Source organism: Solanum pennellii, chromosome 4, assembly GCF_001406875.1.
Source record: "Solanum pennellii chromosome 4, SPENNV200".
Lineage (NCBI taxonomy): Eukaryota > Viridiplantae > Streptophyta > Magnoliopsida > Solanales > Solanaceae > Solanum > Solanum pennellii.
Genome location: NC_028640.1, coordinates 3,233,820 through 3,254,186, shown reverse-complemented (window position 1 = coordinate 3,254,186; position 20,367 = coordinate 3,233,820). Strand labels below are relative to the sequence as shown.

Here is a 20,367-nt window from a genome sequence, read left to right as displayed (position 1 = left end):
CTAAGGAATCCAAGTTATGAAATAACCTTTTAACTTCCTGATATATATAGGTCTATTTTTTTAAAAAAAATCACATAATAAACTTTTCTGATTCGATTTTTTTTGAACTATGCGCATAATAAAAGTTTTAGTATATTTCACAAAGTAAAAATTCACAATATATACTTGTTAATAAGCAGAATAAAGCTATAACTCAAGCCAAAAGTAAATTGAACTACTATGAATTAACAACTTTAATAAGAACAAATATATCTTAGCTTATTTCACTACACATTCCTTACATTAAACTATGCACTCAAATGTCTTTATTGAAGTACACAACATGCATGCCTCAATTAAAACACAAAAAAGCTTCTACACAACTTATAGTAAATATAGTCTAAACAAAACAAATTACTATCCAAAAATAGAAATCATATGACTTGAGCAACATAATTCACTAGAGATGGAGCTAGATAAGGTCAAGAGGTTCATCTGAATCTCTTTCAATGAAGATTTATTTAGTTTATACATCATTAAAATTATATTTATTTATATGTACAATAAAATGTTAAATTTCCTTAAACTTTTATTTACTTTTTATATTTTAAACCTCTAAATAAAAATCTTAACTTTGTCACTGCTTCACACAATGGCTGACACCATGCTACAACAATTCCTACTTAGGATTCCCTACTATCATGGAGCTTTACTAAGACACAGGACCACATAGTTAATTTATTTTTATCACTTGATTCTTCTATATTATTACGTATGCTTCAGTGATAGAGTCAGAAATTTTTTCAAGGGTGTCCAAGAATAATGATGGGTGACTGTCAAAATAAAAATATAAAAGTATTGTGCTATTTGGAATTCAAACTCAAAACTCCTTCATTCAAATGGACACCTATTACCAATAGACCAAAGACATATCTCTTGTCAAGGATGTCCAACTCTAAATATATATTATTTAAATGTTGAATTTGACAAATATATATAACGTAATTTTTCGATGAAAGGTGTCAATTGGACACCCTGCAATCTCTAGCTATGCCCCAAGTAGACAAGTCCAAGTAATCTCAGAATCACAATGCATCAGACTGATATTATATTATATTGGTGAAATGTTGATCAGTCAAGAATAATTGAGTGTTAAAATAATGAAGGTAACAAAATTTAATGGAAATGCATAAATGGATGCGTAGTATACTAGAAGACACAAGATTAGAGACAAAGATATACAACCTTCATGGTGAAGGAGATGTGAAAAACAAAACTAATATGATTTAGGCATGTAAAATGGAAGAATACATATGCCCGCGCGGGGAGGAGCGAAAGGTTGACGGTGATAGATTTGAGGATTGGTAGGAGTGGATTGGATTTTTTTGTGGAGAACGGTGATTATAGATATGACATGATACATTTTTAACTCACTGAGATCATGACCTAGATACGGAAGTGGTTAATTAGTAGGTACTCTGTCTTTCTCTCTTTTTACACTTTGGTTGAATGGTTGTTGGCCATTGTATTGTTATCTTAAGTATCATATTTGTTTTGATTGTTACTTAACTTTTGTTGTATCATATCATCGTTAGATAATAATGAAAAAACTCATTTCTTGTAACGACAAATTTGGTGTAATCGCATTGTTACCTTAATAATTTATTCTCATTTTGTCTTTACTTATCATTTGATAGTTTTGTTTTGTCATTTATTTTATCTTTTCATAGTAGTTCTACATGTATTCTNAAAGAGTCCATCTCCGCCGAATCAAACCAACCAATAGGAGATCTACACCGTCTACCATACAATGCCTCAAATGGAGCCATTTGGATACTAGAGTGATAATTGTTATTATAGGCGAACTCCGCTAAGGGTAAATGTCGATCCCATCTTGCACCAAAATCGATCACACACGCTCGAAGCATATCTTCCAATACCTGAATGGTCCGCTCAGATTGACCATCTGTCTGAGGGTGAAATGCCGTACTCATATCTAACTGGGTACCCAGACCATGTTGTAATGCCTTCCAGAAATGAGAAGTAAATAGTGAACCTCGATCTGATATGATAGAAACAGGAACTCCATGTAGTCGCACAATCTGACTGATATATAGCTCGGCTAACTTTTCTGCTGTATACTTCACCCGAACCGGGATGAAGTGGGCAGACTTGGTCAGCCTATCAACAACAACCCAAATAGAGTCATAACCACCCACTGTGGTAGGCAAACCCACAACAAAGTCCATAGTAATCCGCTCCCACTTCCAAGTAGGAATAGGCATCCTCTGAGATACACCCCCGGGCCGCTGGTGCTCACACTTGACCTGCTGGCAAGTCAAACACCTCGAAACAAAGTCTGAAATATCTCTCTTCATCCCACACCACCAGTAATGCTGACTCAGATCATGATACATCTTCGCCGCTCCCGGATGGATGGAATATCGAGAACAATGGGCCTCCTCAAGGATCAATCTAATCAAATCGCCTGTCTTGGGCACACAAATCCTGCCTCCGATCCTCAAGACACCATCAGAATCAAGGACAGCCTCCTTAGCTTCCCCTCTCAATACTTTGTCTCGAATGAGACATAATTTTTCATCATCAAACTGGTGTGCACGGATTTGCTCGACTAAAGAAGACCGAGCCTCAATAAAAGCAATCATCCCATCACTCTCTTCTGAAATCTGCAAGCGGACAAGACTGTTAGCTAATATCTGCACATCTCTAGCCAATGGTCTCTCCTCAATACTAAGCGCTGCAAGACTCCCCATGCTAGGAGTCTTCCTACTCAGAGCATCGGCCACAACATTGGCCTTTCCTGGATGATACAAAATGGTCACATCATAGTCCTTCAGCAACTCAAGCCATCTCCGTTGCCTCAAGTTCAAATCCCTCTGGCTAAAGATATACTGAAGACTCCGATGATCAGTGAAGATCTCACAATGCACTCCATACAAATAATGACGCCATAACTTCAGTACAAATACCACAGCCGCTAACTCCAGATCATGAGTAGGGTAATTCTTCTCATGGGACTTCAATTGCCTAGAAGCATAAGCAATCACTTTCCCCTTCTGCATCAACACACCACCCAAACCAACTCCTGAAGCATCACAATACACAGTAAAGTCTACACCTTCCTCAGGTAGAGTCAACACAGGAGCAGAAGTCAACAAAGTCTTGAGCTTTTGAAAGCTCTCCTCACACTCATCAGACCACTGAAAACCCACATCCTGTCGAGTCAATCTAGTCAATGGAGCTGCAATAGTAGAGAAACTCTGAACAAATCGTCGATAATAGCCTGCCAATCCCACAAAACTCCTAATCTCAGTAGGTGAAGTAGGTCGCGTCCAGCCTCTAACTGCCTCAATCTTGGCCGGATCTACTCTAATACCCTCCTTGGACACCACGTGTCCCAAGAATGTCACAGAAGTAAGCCAGAACTCACACTTTGAGAACTTGGCATACAACTTCTCTTCTCTCAACCTCTGAAGTACAATCCTCAGGTGTCGGACATGGTCCTCCTCAGTCTTAGAGTAAACCAAGATGTCATCGATGAAAACAATCACAAAAGAATCAAGGTATGGTCGAAACACCCCATTCATCAACTCCATGAATGCTGCAGGAGCATTAGTCAATCCGAAGGACATCACTAGAAACTCATAATGCCCATACCGGGTCCGAAAAGCTGTCTTAGGGATATCTGATGCCCTAATCTTCAACTGATGATACCCAGACCTCAAATCAATCTTAGAGAACAATGATGCTCCCTGTAACTGATCAAATAAGTCATCAATACGCGGAAGAGGATACTTATTCTTCACTGTTACCTTGTTCAACTGTCTGTAATCAATACACATTCTCATAGTCCCATCCTTCTTCTTCACAAACAATACAGGGGCACCCCAAGGTGATACACTAGGGCGAATAAAACCCTTACTCAATAAATCCTGCAACTGATCCTTCAATTCTTTCAACTCTGCTGGAGCCATACGGTATGGAGGGATAGAAATAGGCTTAGTGCCCGGCTCCAAATCAATAGCAAAATCGATATCCCTATCGGGAGGAACACCTGGAAGATCAGAAGGAAATACATCGAGAAACTCCTGAACCACGGGAACAGATTCCATGGGAGGTGGTTCAACACTAGTATCCCGAATAAAAGCTAAGTAAGACAAACACCCCCTCTCCACCAACCTCTGAGCACGGATAAAAGAGATGACCTTTCTAGGATAAGAACCACTAACACTCTTCCACTCAACCCTCGGAACACCAGGCATTGCTAAAGTCACAGTCTTAGCATTACAATCAAGGACAGCATGATAAGGAGAAAGCCAATCCATACCCAAGATAACATCAAAGTCCACCATTCCCAGAATGATCAAGTCTACCCAAGTGTCATACCCAGCCAAAGAAACAAGACAGGATCGATACACTCGATCCACCACTAAGGGCTTACCCACGGGTGTAGAAACACGAATAGGTACAGTCATGCTATCACATATCATATCAAATTTAGCAGCAAAATACGTAGACACATAAGAGAATGTAGAACCTGGATCAAACAACACAGACGCAGGTCGATGGCATACTGGGATGATACCTGTAATAACAGCATCAGAGGTCTCCGCCTCAGGTCTCCCGGGGAAAGCATAGCAGTGGCCTCCTCGTCCACCTCCATCCTGGGTGGTACCTCTACCCCCACTCTGCTGAGCTGCAACACCACTACTAGAAACTCTATCACCTCTACCTGACTGAACTCTGCCACGACCTCTACCCTGTGGTGCTGGTGGTCTAGTCTGGAATGAAGAATTAGGTCGAGGCCCACCACGACCCCTTTGTGAAGTACACTGCCGCATTAGATGATCGGGATCTCCACAAGTAAAACAAAATCTCTGACCTGGAAACTGTTGTGTGGACCCTGAAAACCCACTATAATTGCCTCGCCCTGTAGGTCGCTGCTGTGAACCGTACGAGCCCTGACCTGGGCCATAAGAACCCCTAGATGTCTGGCCACCCTCAAATGTCGGCATAGATGCATGAATAGGTCCCCGCTGCTGAAAAGAACCACTCACTCTCTGTGATCCCCTACCTCCAGATGAGGCACCATGAAACTGGCCTGATATACGGGCCCTTTTAGGGTCCCCAAACTCCTCTCTCTCCATCAATTCCGCCTCTTTGGCGGCGCTCACAATGGACTGGAAAGAAGTCCCCTCCCTAGATGTCCGAAACACAGCTGACCTGATAGAGAAAGTCAATCCCCTCACGAATCTGCGGATCCTCTCTGTCTCATTTGGAATAATGGCCAACGCATGCCTAGACAACTGGCAAAAACGCGCCTCATACTCTGTAACCGATAAACCATCCTGTCTCAGACTCTCAAACCTCAAGCGACTCTCCTCTCTCACGCTCCATGGGATAAAACGATCTTGGAATGCGCTAGCAAACTGCTCCCAAGTCACTGGAGGAGATCCAACTGGCAAACATCCCGAATAAGTCCTCCACCAGTCTCTCGCTGGTCCACGAAGCTGGAGTGTAGCATATCTAACCCCATGTGACTCAGCTAATCCAACCACCTCTAGTAACTCTCGGCAGGTAGTTAGAAACTCATGAGCGTCCTCGCTCTTCCCACCCTGAAACTGAGGTGGGTCCATCTTTCGAAATCTCTCATACCTACGCTGCTCATCCTCTGTCAGAACAACCATCGATGCAACTTGACCCCCAACTGCTGGTGCAACATCATTCTGAACCGCGGGATCTACTGGTAGTTGCCCCACCGCATCCTGAACAACTGGGGCTTGTTGCTGCTCTTGGGTCTGAGCCCCCTCTCTAGTACGAGAGTCATGTGGTGTGGTAGTCGCACCACCACCCTGAGAAAAGCCCTCTAGCACACTTAACACCCTCAATAGTGTATCCTGAAGCAAAGGTGTGACTACGGGATCTGGAGGAACCTGGTCCTCTCTGTCATCAATCTGTGGTTCGGTAGAGACCTCTCTAGCACGACCTCTCACTGGTGCTGCACCACGTCCACGACCTCTGGTTACTGTCGCACTACTAGCACGACCTCTAGCTCGAGATCTACCCCTACCTCTAGCTGGGGCCTCAACAACTGCCTCGGGAAGTGCCTCCCCTCTACCACCAGTAACATTAGTTCTAGTCCTCGTCATCTGTCAAAAGAGTATACAACAACTCAGTACTAACGAAGGTAACTACGCACGATGAGAAAGAATGAACAAAAGGAAGTTTCCTAGTAATCTTTATAGCCTCTCAGAGATGAGTACAGACGTCTCCGTACTGATCCTTGAGACTCTACGTAGACTCGGCTTGTATACACGTGAGACCTATGAACCTGGGGCTCTGATACCATTTTGTCACGACCCAAAAATGGGTGTGATGGCACTCGTCTTATCCCACCAAGACAAGTCAGCCTAAAACCAAATATCTAACAAAGTGCGGAAGTAAATGACAATCCAACAACAATTCCTATTATGAAACCAAGTCATATTAATCCAATCCCCAAAATCAGGTTGTCACGTGCACAAGCCTCTAATGTAAATATTAGAATTGAAATAAAATAGAAGTCTAAATGAAGTTGTCTTTCAAGTAAAAACAAAGTCATAAACTGGAGTAGGAAAGTTCGCTGAGATGACAAGCAGCTACCTCACAATCCTCCACAAGATGCCTCGGAAACGAAAAGAATGACAGGTATCACGAAGATCCAGGCTCGTATCCTACAAAAATTTGTAGAAGCAAGGGGTGAGTACCAAACCACGCGGTACCCAACAAGCAAACCTCTAAACACAAGTTAAGTGAACAAAATACGGGCACTTCTTACACCATATCTAAACCTCCACGCTACAGTCTAATAGTTTACAGTTTACCAAACACACAACTCAATAACCACACTCTATCAGTTTACACATTCTCAATAACAACTCAATATTCAACAGTCACAAGCTTCACAGAGAAACACTCACAAGATCAACAAAACACATGTTCAAGTTCATCAATAATAAAATGTGTAATGCCATGAGATGCAATGTCAAGTATAGTGATGCATGTCTTCCCTAACGATACACACCCGCTGTCTCTCAGTCCGGGACCCATGGGGGACATATCTGTCCATGCATCTGTCGCGGCGCACGACACGACCCTCGATAATAGTAACCTTCGCGGCGCGCGATACGTCCCTCGAAATATAATATCCATCGCGGCGCGCGATACGACCCTCGAAATGGTACATCCTCTTACCACAACCATGTCTCAGATACAATGCAAATGACATGCTCAATTGAAAATGAAGAGATAACCATTTTGATAACAAAACACAATTTACAGCAAGGAATACAACACCAACAAATAAGCAACAAATCTCCAAGTCATTCTCAATACCACACAAGGAAATACACGAATTTCATACGCTTAACAAGGGTTTAGAAATCCACTTGCCTTAACCACTCGAATAATCACTCTGGGACTTGAGCCTTCCCTTTCCGTTGAGCTTCCAAATCGATGCAATCTATGCAAGTATATACATTCACAATAAGGTTTCAGAACTAACAACACTCACACTTTTGTATGTTTAATCTTGACCTAAAATTTCACCTCAAATTTATAATCAAGTTCGTAACTCTTGATGCCAACTAACATTTCAACTATTATATTTTTCAAGTTCCAAGTCTAAGGTTAAGTCCCTCTTTTTTTTTTTTCTTCAATACCACTCTAATAATCCACCAACAATTAATTATCTATCTTAGTATAACAAACTTAAATTATAATATGCTAACAATAGTAAGGATATTTCTATAAATTTACTCTCCAATACTTCCATCTAGTCAAAGGCTTAATCAGTAGAGGTCACTATCCGATAAATTCTCAACTTCACAAAATACAAATTTTTATATATATTTTCCTTTCCAATCACTTCCAACAACCCAATTTAATAATATTTTATTTTTATAATGTGAACAATAAGAAAAGAAAAATAAATAAAGGAAAAGAAAATATTAAAGTTGATGATTTTACGAACTGGGAAAAAAAAGAATAAAAAAAGAAATTGCAGATTTGATAATCTGCATCCAAATTTTGCCAAACACAAACATTAGATCATATCTTGGCAATCATTGCCAATGATTAGGTTATTATTATTATTTTAAATTTTTTTTTTTTTGTTTACAACCATCAAAATATTATATTATAATAAAAATTTAAAGGGATCCTAATTCTCTTTCTTCCTACCATTCAATCTTATATATATAAACATATGTGTGCAACAATTAAAGAAATTAATGCAGATGTAGTTTACCTGAAGCAGTCGAACCCTTCGTCCATTCCGTCTTTCTCCTTTCTTCTTCTTTTTTTTTTTCTTTTGTGAATTAATTAAGTACTAATTGTGATAGGTTTTACCCACATATTTTATTAAATAAAGGCTAAATAGTATAGGGTCTTAAATAAATTATCACTTTAGCCCATAAACTATCGATTAATTAACTTAAGTTAAACAAATATTCAAAACTCTAAAGAGGAGCTTTTGGGTCATTACAGGAGACCATTATTTGAATTCTTTAAAACTCTAAAATAAAATAAATAAAAAACATATATCCACATAGGTTGAAAAATTTGATATAGATTTTAGGTATAATAGTATTTTGGTGATTTTTTTTTTATTTTAATCCTTATGATATTCAAAGCATATTTAAATTATTGATAAATTTTAAATTTTAGCCCTTATAATATTTGACAAAGTATATTTAACCTCTAATTAATTGAAGTATTTTTTTTCTTCTTTATATACATATTCTATACTCGAATTATATTTTAGAATTATAATATTGTCAAATATGAAGTAAACAAGTTCAACGTTTTCTTATAATTTTGGGACGAATACTTTTCTTTTGAGCCAAGGATCTATAGAAAATACCATTTCTATCCTACAAAGATAAGGGTAATATTAGGTCTACATACATCTTATCCTTCCTAACCGGACTTGTGAAATTATACAAGGTATGAAGTTCTCGTAATACAAGCTTAACGTAAGGTAATTAAATGGTGAAACAATCGATTTTATGATAAATTCGTGAATGTTAACCAGCAAAGAAACAAAACGTATTTTACTTAATTAAAGATCAAATATACTTAATTCGATATCATAAGAACTAAAATCATAATTATCAATAACTGAAGGACTAACAATACTAATATTCATCCTAGATTTTAAGTTCATTACAATATCAATCATAATATAATTACACGTGTGATTTACACATGCAATTATAAATACAGAATATATATATATATATATATATATTAAGAAATTGTTATTTATTGATAAAATTTCTATTTCTAGAGTGTGTTTGTTTCCTAAAATAACTCACATCCTACCATGTCCACCTAAAGAATAGGTTTTTAGACACAATCCCAACTACCTTGATAAGACCATCACATTTCCATTTTTGTGAATTATCATGGCACCATTTTCTAATTTTCTTTTTCATTATCCACAAAATTTCAATTTTAATTTTGCTTCTTCCTTCCTCCTATTTGTTATAATATTTACAATTCCTCAATCATTGTAAATAACACATTCATATTAATCATCGATCTTCTTATATCTATCTATCTATCTATCTATCTTTAGTTTCGTTTTTTGTTTTTGTTTTTGTTATTGTTATTTCCCCCCTATCATTCTTATGTTTAACCTAAAGGGTGGTGGCTATGTTTAATACACCCTTTGTTATATCCTTTGCACTTTTGTTATCATTCCCTCTCCTTTTCCTTTTCGCGCCACAAATCTTTCCACCTAAACACGTTGAGATCTCAATCCCTGATGAACTTGATGATCTTGCTTTATTTCGTCGCGCAACCCTAGCTTCTATCGACATGAATGGTGGTGCCATCTCACGACTTGGCACCACCAATCCACGTATGAAGATCGCGTTTCTCTTCCTTACCAACACCGATCTTCATTTTTCCCCGTTATGGGAGCGATTTTTCGCCAATCATGATGACCTATTCAACATTTACATCCATGCAGATCCATCATCAAAGATTACCCCACCTAACGGACGCGTCTTCAAAGGACGTTTCATCGCGTCCAAGCGAACCCAACGTGCATCCCCTACCTTAATATCAGCCGCTCGCCGCCTTATGGCGACCGCCCTCCTCGACGACCCGTTAAATTACTATTTTGCCCTTGTATCGCAACATTGCATTCCTCTACATTCATTCAACTTTATTTACAACTCACTCTTCCAATCTCAATTCCCGGAATATCGTAGCTTCATTCAAATACTATCGAACGAATCGTACATGTGGGACCGCTACGTGGCACGTGGCGAGACTGCGATGCTACCCGAGGTACCGTTCGATCGGTTCCGGTTCGGGTCACAATTCTTTGTCCTGACCCGAAGACATGCGTTGGTCGTGATCAGAGATAGAAGATTATGGAGGAAATTTAGAATGACTTGTTTAAATGAAGATTCATGTTACCCTGAGGAACATTATTTTCCTACGCTTTTATCGATGGAAGACCCTCAAGGGTGCACACAATATACTTTGACACGTGTCAATTGGACGGAGAGTGTTGACGGACACCCAAGAACTTATTTTCCTAGAGAAATTTCACCGGAGCTTATTTATAAGCTCCGGGAATCAAATTCTACGTATTCACATATGTTTGCGAGAAAATTCTCACCGGATTGTTTGAAACCTTTGATGGATATCGCGGACAAGGTTATTTTTCGGGATTAAAGGTATTATTTCTTCTTTTTTTTTAAAAAAAGAAATCATATTAGATTTGCTACAAAAATACTTTTTTTTTATATGGTATAACTGAAACGTGTAAATAATCTTACTTTTTTTTTTTGGTAATTATTGTTGTCTAAGTCAACTTACATGCATATAGACTGCAATTTGTACCACATGTATTTGCTACCTTTAATTACTATAAATATCGTTGAGTTTGTCTATAATATCGAGAGATATGAGAAGAAATCTACGCGTTTTAATTTTTTTAAATGAAAAACCTCATGGTTTAGAACTCGATTCATCGAAAATTAGACCATACTATTAGGTTAATAGACCTATATTCACCCTGTTGGATGCTCAAGTACCCTTTATTTTACGACCTAAGAAGAAAACTAGTAGTGCATACAAATGGATCACTTGAGCTAGTACATGATTTATATTTATTTTAGATTTGCTACTGCATGACTTAACATCTACACTACAACAAAAATGACTTTTAGCGGCATTAAATATTGACATTAATAAAGAGTGCTAAAGTCTTTACCGTCATTAGTTAAGTGTCATTAGAACCAATGTCGCTAAAGGCTTTAGGGACATATACAAAGAGTGACAATTGCCGCTAATGATCATTTTTGTTGTAGTGCTACATAATTTTTTCGTTGAATAAATTCTCTTTATATATGATAATATTGATCTAAGATGTGATTGATGTCTTGTTTATTTGATTTTTTTGCAGGCAAGTTCGAAATATTATTTTTAGGTTATTGTAGGAACTCAAAAACTTCAAAGGCTAAAGCAGGAAGAGGCTAAAGCCCATGCCAAAGCCCTCTCACAATAAACAAAATTATGTTGCTATTTGGTGGTGTCTCTTGTACATAAAATTAGAGATCAACTTACCTTTGGCTTACTTGCTTTGTTGTGTTTACAAAGTGAGAAAAAAATAATTGGTGTGATGGTCACAAAAATTGGTGCTAATTATGAGCTTAGAATGCAGTTTAGAGAAGGATTTGGTGCAAAAGGATAAAGTAAAAAGTAGCGGAACGAAATTTATCTTTTTGTTCGCCTTTCTTTTTACACATTCTTTCTTTCTGAGGTTTCGACTTGTAACTTACATATATCTACCTCTTATTAACTTTTTATTATATTATATAAACCTCGTATTTTATATTTGTGTAATGAGATTATATTGTAATCTAGAAGTAGAAAATTTTTGTCCTTACGTGTCGATTTTATTCCTTTTTCTTTTTAGGGTAACAAAAAATTATCTCATTTTACTATTTTTTTCGTTTCTCGATAGGTGATGTTGTAGCTCATGCGTTAAATTTTTTTCTTTTATTTTAGTGTTTTTAATGCAAATGACAAGAGAAATATTGTGAAACAAACCATATCTCTTTGTTCGCTTTTCTTTTTTAAACACATATTTTTTCTAAGGTTTCGATTGGTAAATAATTATATATTTCTTATAATTTATATATTATTTAAAACCCCTTTTCTTAAAAAAAATTGTATTGGTGGATTAATATATTATAATTTAGAGGTTGAAAGTTTTGCTCTTAATGTGTTGAAGTCTTATTATTTTCTTTTTTGATTTAGTGTAACATAGTTATGTTTTTATCTTAATTTTTTCTTTTTTTTTAAAAAATATTAGATGATGTTGCTATCATGTGTCAATTTTATCCCCTTCCCCACTTCTAGCTACTAAATAAATATATAAAAAATCACCTTGTTTAATTTTGATTTTCTGATTACTAGATATATTAATTAATATCTTATGTTTATTTGGAATTTTGATCAATTCCATTGATTCATGGAAACAAATAAATTTCTACCTTCTCCCTCCTTGAATTCAAATAAATTTTTTAATACAAATCTTTTATTTTTTATTGATATATTTTTATATGTAAACATATGAGTTTTATGTACTCAAAAATATATGTAATTATTACATTTCGAACACGTTTATAAGAAAATTTAAAATAAATTGTATAAATATCCGTTGCAAGATATTCTTGTGCTGATTTTTGTATATTCGAAGTCTATTCAGAAACCCGTTCTAAATATATCTATACTATAATGAAATGATAACGTAACGTCAAATATCACTTCTAAAAGTAAAATCACATCAAATTAATCAAAAATAGACATGAATGGATAGAAACAACATTTGTACCGTAAAATTTGAACAGGTAAAATAAATTTCGTCACATAATATAATAACGAGAACATATTCAATATGAATTTATAAGTGAAATATAAAGAGAGCAGATTGTACGCAGATCATTTCGATATCCATTGAATAAAGCCAAAGGAAAAAAAAATAAAATAGAGAAACATTCCCTATAATAATAATTTTATTCCTTTTCAAATTGACCATTTTAGAAAAAAAAAAAGATACACTTTGAGTAAAAAATAAATAAAACATGAGTCCACCATTGTCAACAAATATTGGACCCCTTTCATCATCATCACACCCCACCCCCCCTTAACCCCCCCACCCCTCAATTTCCACCATTTTTTCTCTCCCAAATCTTCCTTGTTCTCTGCAAAATCTCAGCAAAACTCAATTTTGGGAGATGGGTATTTCAAGAAACTCAGGTGGGGTTGGAGGAGTAGTGGGTGGTGTTGATATGCTGAGTGAAAGAGCAAGAATGATGAGAGATTCATTGCAGAAGAGTCAGTCTATTACTGACAATGTTGTGAACATTTTGGGTTCCTTTGATCATCGTCTCTCTGCTCTTGAAACTGCTATGCGTCCTACTCAGGTTTGGATTTTTACTTAATGATTTGATTTTGTATCAATTGTGATAACCCATGTTCTGAAAAATTTGATCTATGAAGAGTTGGTGTGTTGTATAGTAATAACGTGAAGATCTGGGTTTCGATAGATTTTCCTTGATAATGTAGCAGCTGATTGTTTTGATAGATAATTCGAGTTGAGGTGTGAGCAAGCTAGTTCTGATATCATGTAAGCATTTTGCCTCTTGCAGAAATGCCGGGTGAGGTTGCGCACGATAGATCCTTGGGGTCCATTCCTTTCTTGGAACGCGCATATCGAAAGCTTAGTGCATTGAGCTGTCCTTTTAAGAAGTTATGGGTTTGGCCTAACCGAATTGTTTTGCCACTTGCAGAAATGCAGGTTAAGGCTGTGTACAATAAACCACTGTGGTCTGTCCATTTCCTGGACACGTGCATAGGGGGGAGTTTAGTGCATTGGGCTGCCTTTTTCGCGTATATATGTTATGAAATCTACTAAATATGAACAAATTTTAGCTCAGACACCATGTTAGCATTTGGGATGGATACAGACCCCAGCCTTGGTGCATTTGGAATGAAAGAAACAGGAGATTTTTTGATGGAGTTTGAACTCCAATTGTTAACTTAAGGCTAGCTGTTTGGTTAACCGTTTTAGCTGGGCTAACTGTTCACCTGTAAATAACTTAGATCACCACATGGATTTTGTCAGCTCCTAAGCTCTATAAGCCTTTTGTTCTTTCTGAGCTGACAGATCCCCTTTTTGTATCTTTGCACCTACTGGATGCCTTGACGGAATCTCACTTACTTCATCAAGAAAAAAGAGAAGAAGTTCCAGGTTCGGCCTGACCGAATTGTTTTGCTTCAAACCCTGTAATATTACAGAATCTACTAAATGTGATCAAATATTAGCTCAGACGCTATGTTAGCATTAGGGATGGATGCACAATAGAAGTTACAGGTTCGGCCTAACCCAGTTGTTTTACCTCAAACCCTGTATAAGTATTAAGAAATCTACTAAATATGTACAAATGTTAAGTTTTTAACCCAATTACTGAAATGGCCAATAGTTATGGTATTTTGAATCCACAAAGTTCAAATTGTGATTTTACCTCGGTTTAGCATAAATGTGGGAGAAAAGAGAAATGGAAAGAAAGGGGTCATTTTAATTTGAATTTATAGAGCTTATTAGAGAAAAAGGGGACAATTGAGGAAACTAGGTGATTTTTGTTGAATGTTGAAGTGATACAATTCTTGGATTTGTTTAATTTCTTGTTTCCATTTTAGGCATACTCTTTCCTTTTCAATTCTTGGATTTGCTTTTTTCTTGTTTCTATTTTAGGCATACTCTTTCCTTTTCAATATTATTATTTTTTCCTGATCTAATTTTGGGCCGCACTTGCTAATTGATATCATTTCAGTTTTGGTTCATTTCTTGACTGGTACTCAATCTGTTCTTTGTAGATAAGGACTCATGCTATCAGGACGGCTCATGGAAACATTGACAAGGCTTTAAAGGCTGCTGAGGTTATACTGTCCCAATTTGATATTTCTCGTCAGGTTGCTCTAGCCTCTAATGTTTGTTATGTCGTTAATTTGCTTAGATCTGATAGAGACACTCCTTTTAGTTTCCTTAATTGAACATGAGCTTAGTAGCAAAGAGTACTTAAATAGCAGAAAAGGAGTTCTGGTGATCTTTGTTAGAGATAAAGACTCCAACCACTTGATGGTTCTTCAAGTGTGACTGCTATTCAAGATGGAAATCTCCTCCAATATATATGCGATATGTTTCAGATGTATACAAACAGGTGAAATGAGTATAATCTTCCTTGAAAGCCTGACAGGGGTAATATTTGTATAGTACATAGGGATGCAAGGGGGCGGGACGATTGTGGGGTGGGACGGGGTATAGTATTTGTGGGGTAGAGCTTTTGGGGAGGTGGATTTAAAATATTTTTGGAAAAAACATGCGGGCCGGGGCGGGTATGCGGGTTGTTTTTAGGCTTCAAATTTGTTTGACTACTGGTTTGGGCAGTGAATATCCCAAATGGGAATTTTAGGAGAGAGTTCCTAGTATATGGTTTTGGGGGCAAACATTGTTCTTCCTAGAATCGAATAACACCCAACTACTGTCTCCTTCTCAAAGCGCAGGGGATGTATGCGGTGCTTTGATGGGGTGAGTTTTTTTTCTTATCAATTGTCTTCTCAAAGTGCAGGGGATGTTTTTATGAAAATACAAGTGGTTTTGTCCCTACTTAATGTTAGAAGCAGAATAATGTTGGAGCTATGAGGGCGGGGAAAAAACAAAAAATTTATGCTATGCGGGCCGTGGCGAAATCCTTGCGGATTTACCCCACCCTGCCCCATTTTCCATTCCTAGTAGTGCATAGTTATACACCTTGTACATGAATGCAGGAGAGTACAGAAAAGCCTAACTTTCAGTATCCATTTCCTTTTTGAATTTCTTCATGGTATTAGTGTTTTGGTTCATTTTGATGTTAGGGAAACCTCCTTTCCCTGCATTCACACCGTTTGTAAATTCTTTGAGATGAGAGAGGACAATGATGGCAAATTTTGACAAACACACCTTTACAATGGCATTTGTAGTCCCAGAATCTCAAGGTTCAAGGGGAACAACTCGCGTAAACTTCGTTAGAGGAAGAGGATAATCAATAGGTAGAGACACTAGACCAACCAACCAAGATGTTCTGGTAGCACAAGGGTTTGAAATTTGAATTCTCCCGTTGTTAGTTATTTTCATTGCTTGTGCTGATAAATTGTTTTTGAATTTGAATTCGTCGAAGAAGTGTTCAGACTTGAATTTGAGTTCGCAGGAGAAAGTGAACAAATTCCATTGCAAAATTGTAGTCTTCTTTTTTGTCTTTATCAGGTGCAAAGTATCCTTTTTTCTTTGTGATAATTTATCTCTTAAGTTGGTCTCTCATAAATGCACCTTACTTTAATTAGAACTTCTTAATTAATGGTACCTTCATTTTAGGCGGAAATTAAAATACTGAAAGGGCCACATGAGGACCTGGAAAGTTATCTACAAGCAATTGACCAGCTGAGAGACAATATTCGCTTCTTCAGCAACAACAAAAGCTTCAAGAGTAGTGATGGAGTGCTCAATCATGCTAATAGTTTGCTGACCAAGGCTATTTTAAAGCTTGAAGAGGAGTTTAAGCAGCTCTTGTTATCTTATAGGTTTGCTGACATTTTCACTGTTTTCATCACTCTTTTTGTAGACTTGAACCTTGTTCTATACTCTATAGTTCATTCTTATCTTGTTTTCGGGATATTCTTCATGTAACTCATTCACGGCAGGACTTCTGTGGAAACCTATTTGTAATTTTATGATTGTTTTGTGATTCAAGTATCAACATTGATCGGAAATTGTAGTTTTCTCCTATCTTTCAGGTAAAAATTGGTGAAGTATAACCATCAAATAATCGAATCCTTATAAAATAATAAAAAGCCTGTAAGGAATTTAAAATGGTTATTTCAGTCTCTTTAAGTTAACCTTTATGTGGGTTGTAAATTGTGATCGTGCTCTAGTACTATTTTTGGGATTGAGATTCGAGGCACTTTTTATAAGGAGTGTCCTTGTTCTGCTATTAGTTCTAAAATCCCATGTCTTGCCAATGTTCTTAACCTTCAGTATTCCAATGGAGGCTTCAGAATTGAAGTAGAAATGCATCCACATTCTGCTGTTTGACCTTCCAATGGAGCTATTTGACTAAGTCTGAACTATAACATTTTCAGTAAACCCATTGAACCTGATCGGCTGTTTGAGTGTCTCCCAAATTCAATGCGACCACCGTCATCACCTGGACACCAGGACTCTAGTGGTAAGAGTCATCTGTCCAATAGTAATGCGGAGCAAGATGGTGCAGGAAACGCTGTCTTCACACCGCCAACTCTTATACCTCCAAGGATCCTGCCTTTACTACATGATATAGCCCAACAGATGGTTCAAGCTGGCCATCAACAACAATTTATAAAAATATACAGGTAAATATCTATTTTTAGTTATGAACTATGTGATCTTGTACGGACAATGTTTTACTCATTGTATCCTGGAGAAAAAATCAATTTACTGGCCTAAAAGCTGAAGTCTTTCTCTCTATTAAGCAGTTCATGCAGAAAAATAGGTGAAGCTTAACATGAGGTAACTGCCTTACATGCTTTGTCAGTGTCTGGAGTTGAACTCATAAATAGTTGATACAGTTTCTGCTTGTTGCAGAAGTTTAAATACTCCATACAGTAAATAATAGGTTGTTCATCAATATGATTATTATGGCTTTTATTATTCTTATGCTGGAGTAACAAGAACAAGAGCAGTAAAGATGCTTTTTTATATATGTAGAATACAATACCATGTACATATGTGCATCTTTTCCTTCTCATTCCTATTCGGGATATTTTAGAGCTGTGCACTGTCTTGTCAAAGCCAGATAATCCTGGACATGGCTAGAAACTGCTAAACTCAAGCCTCGAGCTTGAACAGTTTCTCAAGCAAAATGGCCCATTTCATTGTTAGGAATGAAATGAAAACTATTTTCCATGTTGAAGATTTAATTACTCATTGACATCTAAATACTCTATAGAACTCAACAGAAAGCAAACAAAATAGTGCATACATGAGTGGTGGTGGAGTCTCGAGGAAGCTCACTTTTGGTTTATGATGATGACTGGAATAAAAGGAGAAAAGCTGTCTGAAAACAATTGTGTGTGCGCGGAAAGAGCTCTTGCTCGAAATCTCCAATAGTCTAGTCTAGTTGGTAAATCTGTGTTGTAACGACCTCAAGTTTTATATTATAACTCATTCCACCTTTAACTAGGAGTTCAAAGGTTAAAAACTATGATGCCCTTTTCTGGCAAGATGGAAGACCTTCTAGTTGCTTCAACTTTGTTCATATTGAAAACACATAGCAACAATGTGTTTTGAAGTGCTATAGATTCCTTTCCTCATTTCATTCCTTTTCTTATTCTTTTGATTTATAAATGTCTCAATAGGGATACACGTTCTCCCGTACTGGAAGAAAGTCTTCGCAGTTTGGGAGTGGAAAAACTTAGCAAAGATGATGTTCAGAAGATGCAATGGGAAGTTCTGGAAGCTAAAATTGGAAATTGGATTCATTTTATGCGAATTGCTGTAAGTTTTGTCAAATGCCTCTGGAAGTAGATTAAAGCTTGCCTTTGACTTTCTTATGGTCAATTGAACAGGTCAAACTGTTATTTGCTGGTGAACGTAAGGTGTGTGATCAAGTTCTTGAAGGATTCGATTCACTCAATGATCAATGTTTTGCTGAAGTTACTACTGCGAGTGTTGCTGTGTTGCTTAGTTTTGGTGATGCCATTGCAAAGAGCAAAAGATCACCTGAGAAGTTATTTGTGCTTCTAGATATGTATGAAATAATGCGGGAACTTCATTCAGAGGTATGAGATATACTAGCAAACAAGCATTTGATTCATTATATTAGCCTACATGGAATACGGGACAAGAGCAAACAGACGACTATTATACAAATTTCATGGTTTATATTTTTATATACTAACAATGTATAGTTTGAGCTCTACAACTAAGGATTTTATAGAACCTACCCGAGAAATAAAACTAAGGAGTTCGTAGAATCTTTCTCTAGCCTTCTGGTCTGCATATAAGATGAAGATATTGCGTATTTCTGTCTGCAGATTGAATCACTTTTCAGAGGTAAAGCTTGCAATGAAATTAAGGAATCTGCCTTTGGTTTGACAAAGCAACTTGCCCAGACAGCCCAAGAAACCTTTGGTGATTTTGAAGAAGCAGTTGAAAAAGACGCAACCAAAACTGCTGTCTCAGATGGAACTGTCCATCCCTTGACCAGCTATGTGATTAATTACGTGAAGTTCCTGTTTGAGTGAGTTCACTCAACTATATAATGTGTTCTTTTCTTCCATGTATGCAAGAAAACTAAGTCAGACAAAAGCTTCCTTCTTCCAAGGGGGTATTACTGGTTTACCACGTCTTACTCACTAAATATTATGATTACCATCCAAGTGGAGTGTCCCAAGGACTCCTTAATGTGCCATACTCTAATTGCCATGGTTTCTGGATAAGCTCTGGATTTCTTTTATTTTTCAGCTTCGAGGGTGGATAAATAAGTTTCATCATATTCATGATACAATAAAGAAACACAAAGGAAGTGTTTGTTGTAACTTCTTAGACTAAGAACTGCCGCAGCTATGTTGGGACTTGGGCCTCAAGATTCATATATAGAGAATTGTAAAACACTAACCAGAAATTTGGGCACAAGGGTTTAATGTTAAGAGTCTTTAAGGCTTTGAGGATTCACATACCAATTGGATTAACATATATTTTAGGAAGGACCTTAAACCAAATTTTGCTCGACTGCAAGGTTGCAGAATGCTTTTGTTTTGTTTGTTCAGAGTTCGAACTTAAGTAACAGTGAAGCTGTTGGGATCTTTATTCTTGTAGATGAGGAATGCTATAATGACATTTATTTATATCTGATTATACCTATATTTGTGATGCCTTGTAAATAGCAGCAACTAGTCCTTGCTAATTTAAGAAGTTAGTTAGGTGGTTAAGCCAGGAGGTTAGTGGTAACTGATCTATTAATGGTAGAGATTGCTGGTTACCAACATGGGTTTTGGTGAGATGGTTGGGATCCTTCCATCCTTAACTAGACATCTAGGGTTCGGGGCCCTAGGACTGGGAAAAGTCCTGTAGGGAGCGCTGCCCTCAGAAATGAGCCCTGCAATGCCGAATCTGGATTTAGTGGGGTCCTAATGCAGGAACCGGGTGGGAAACGAAAATAAAAAAAAAGAGGTTTCTGGTTAAGTAGAACATTTTTCATTCAAAGATCCCCCCCCCCCCCCCCCCCC

At 37.2% G+C, this 20,367-nt stretch overlaps 2 protein-coding genes across 3 annotated transcripts in view; both read left to right on the top strand.

Moving 5' to 3' along the window:
* The first annotated feature begins 9,472 nt into the window (after window positions 1-9,472).
* LOC107017434 (glycosyltransferase BC10-like) lies at window positions 9,473-11,904 on the top strand. The gene is made up of 2 exons (XM_015217664.2): window positions 9,473-10,733; window positions 11,465-11,904. The coding sequence occupies exon 1, from the start codon at window positions 9,697-9,699 to the stop codon at window positions 10,729-10,731; it is 1,035 nt and encodes a 344-aa protein (XP_015073150.1). The 5' UTR covers window positions 9,473-9,696; the 3' UTR covers window positions 10,732-10,733; window positions 11,465-11,904.
* A 1,209-nt stretch (window positions 11,905-13,113) lies between these two features.
* Window positions 13,114-20,367, top strand: part of LOC107017910 (exocyst complex component EXO70A1-like) — a 10,722-nt gene continuing 3,468 nt past the window's right edge. For both annotated transcript variants that reach the window (XM_027916404.1, XM_015218197.1), the window contains exons 1-7: window positions 13,114-13,490; window positions 14,944-15,039; window positions 16,478-16,683; window positions 17,242-17,490; window positions 18,496-18,634; window positions 18,706-18,918; window positions 19,174-19,379. In XM_027916404.1, the coding sequence (XP_027772205.1) occupies window positions 13,302-13,490; window positions 14,944-15,039; window positions 16,478-16,683; window positions 17,242-17,490; window positions 18,496-18,634; window positions 18,706-18,918; window positions 19,174-19,379 (1,298 nt within the window). In that variant the 5' untranslated portion in view covers window positions 13,114-13,301. The remainder of the gene's footprint in view (window positions 13,491-14,943; window positions 15,040-16,477; window positions 16,684-17,241; window positions 17,491-18,495; window positions 18,635-18,705; window positions 18,919-19,173; window positions 19,380-20,367) is intronic.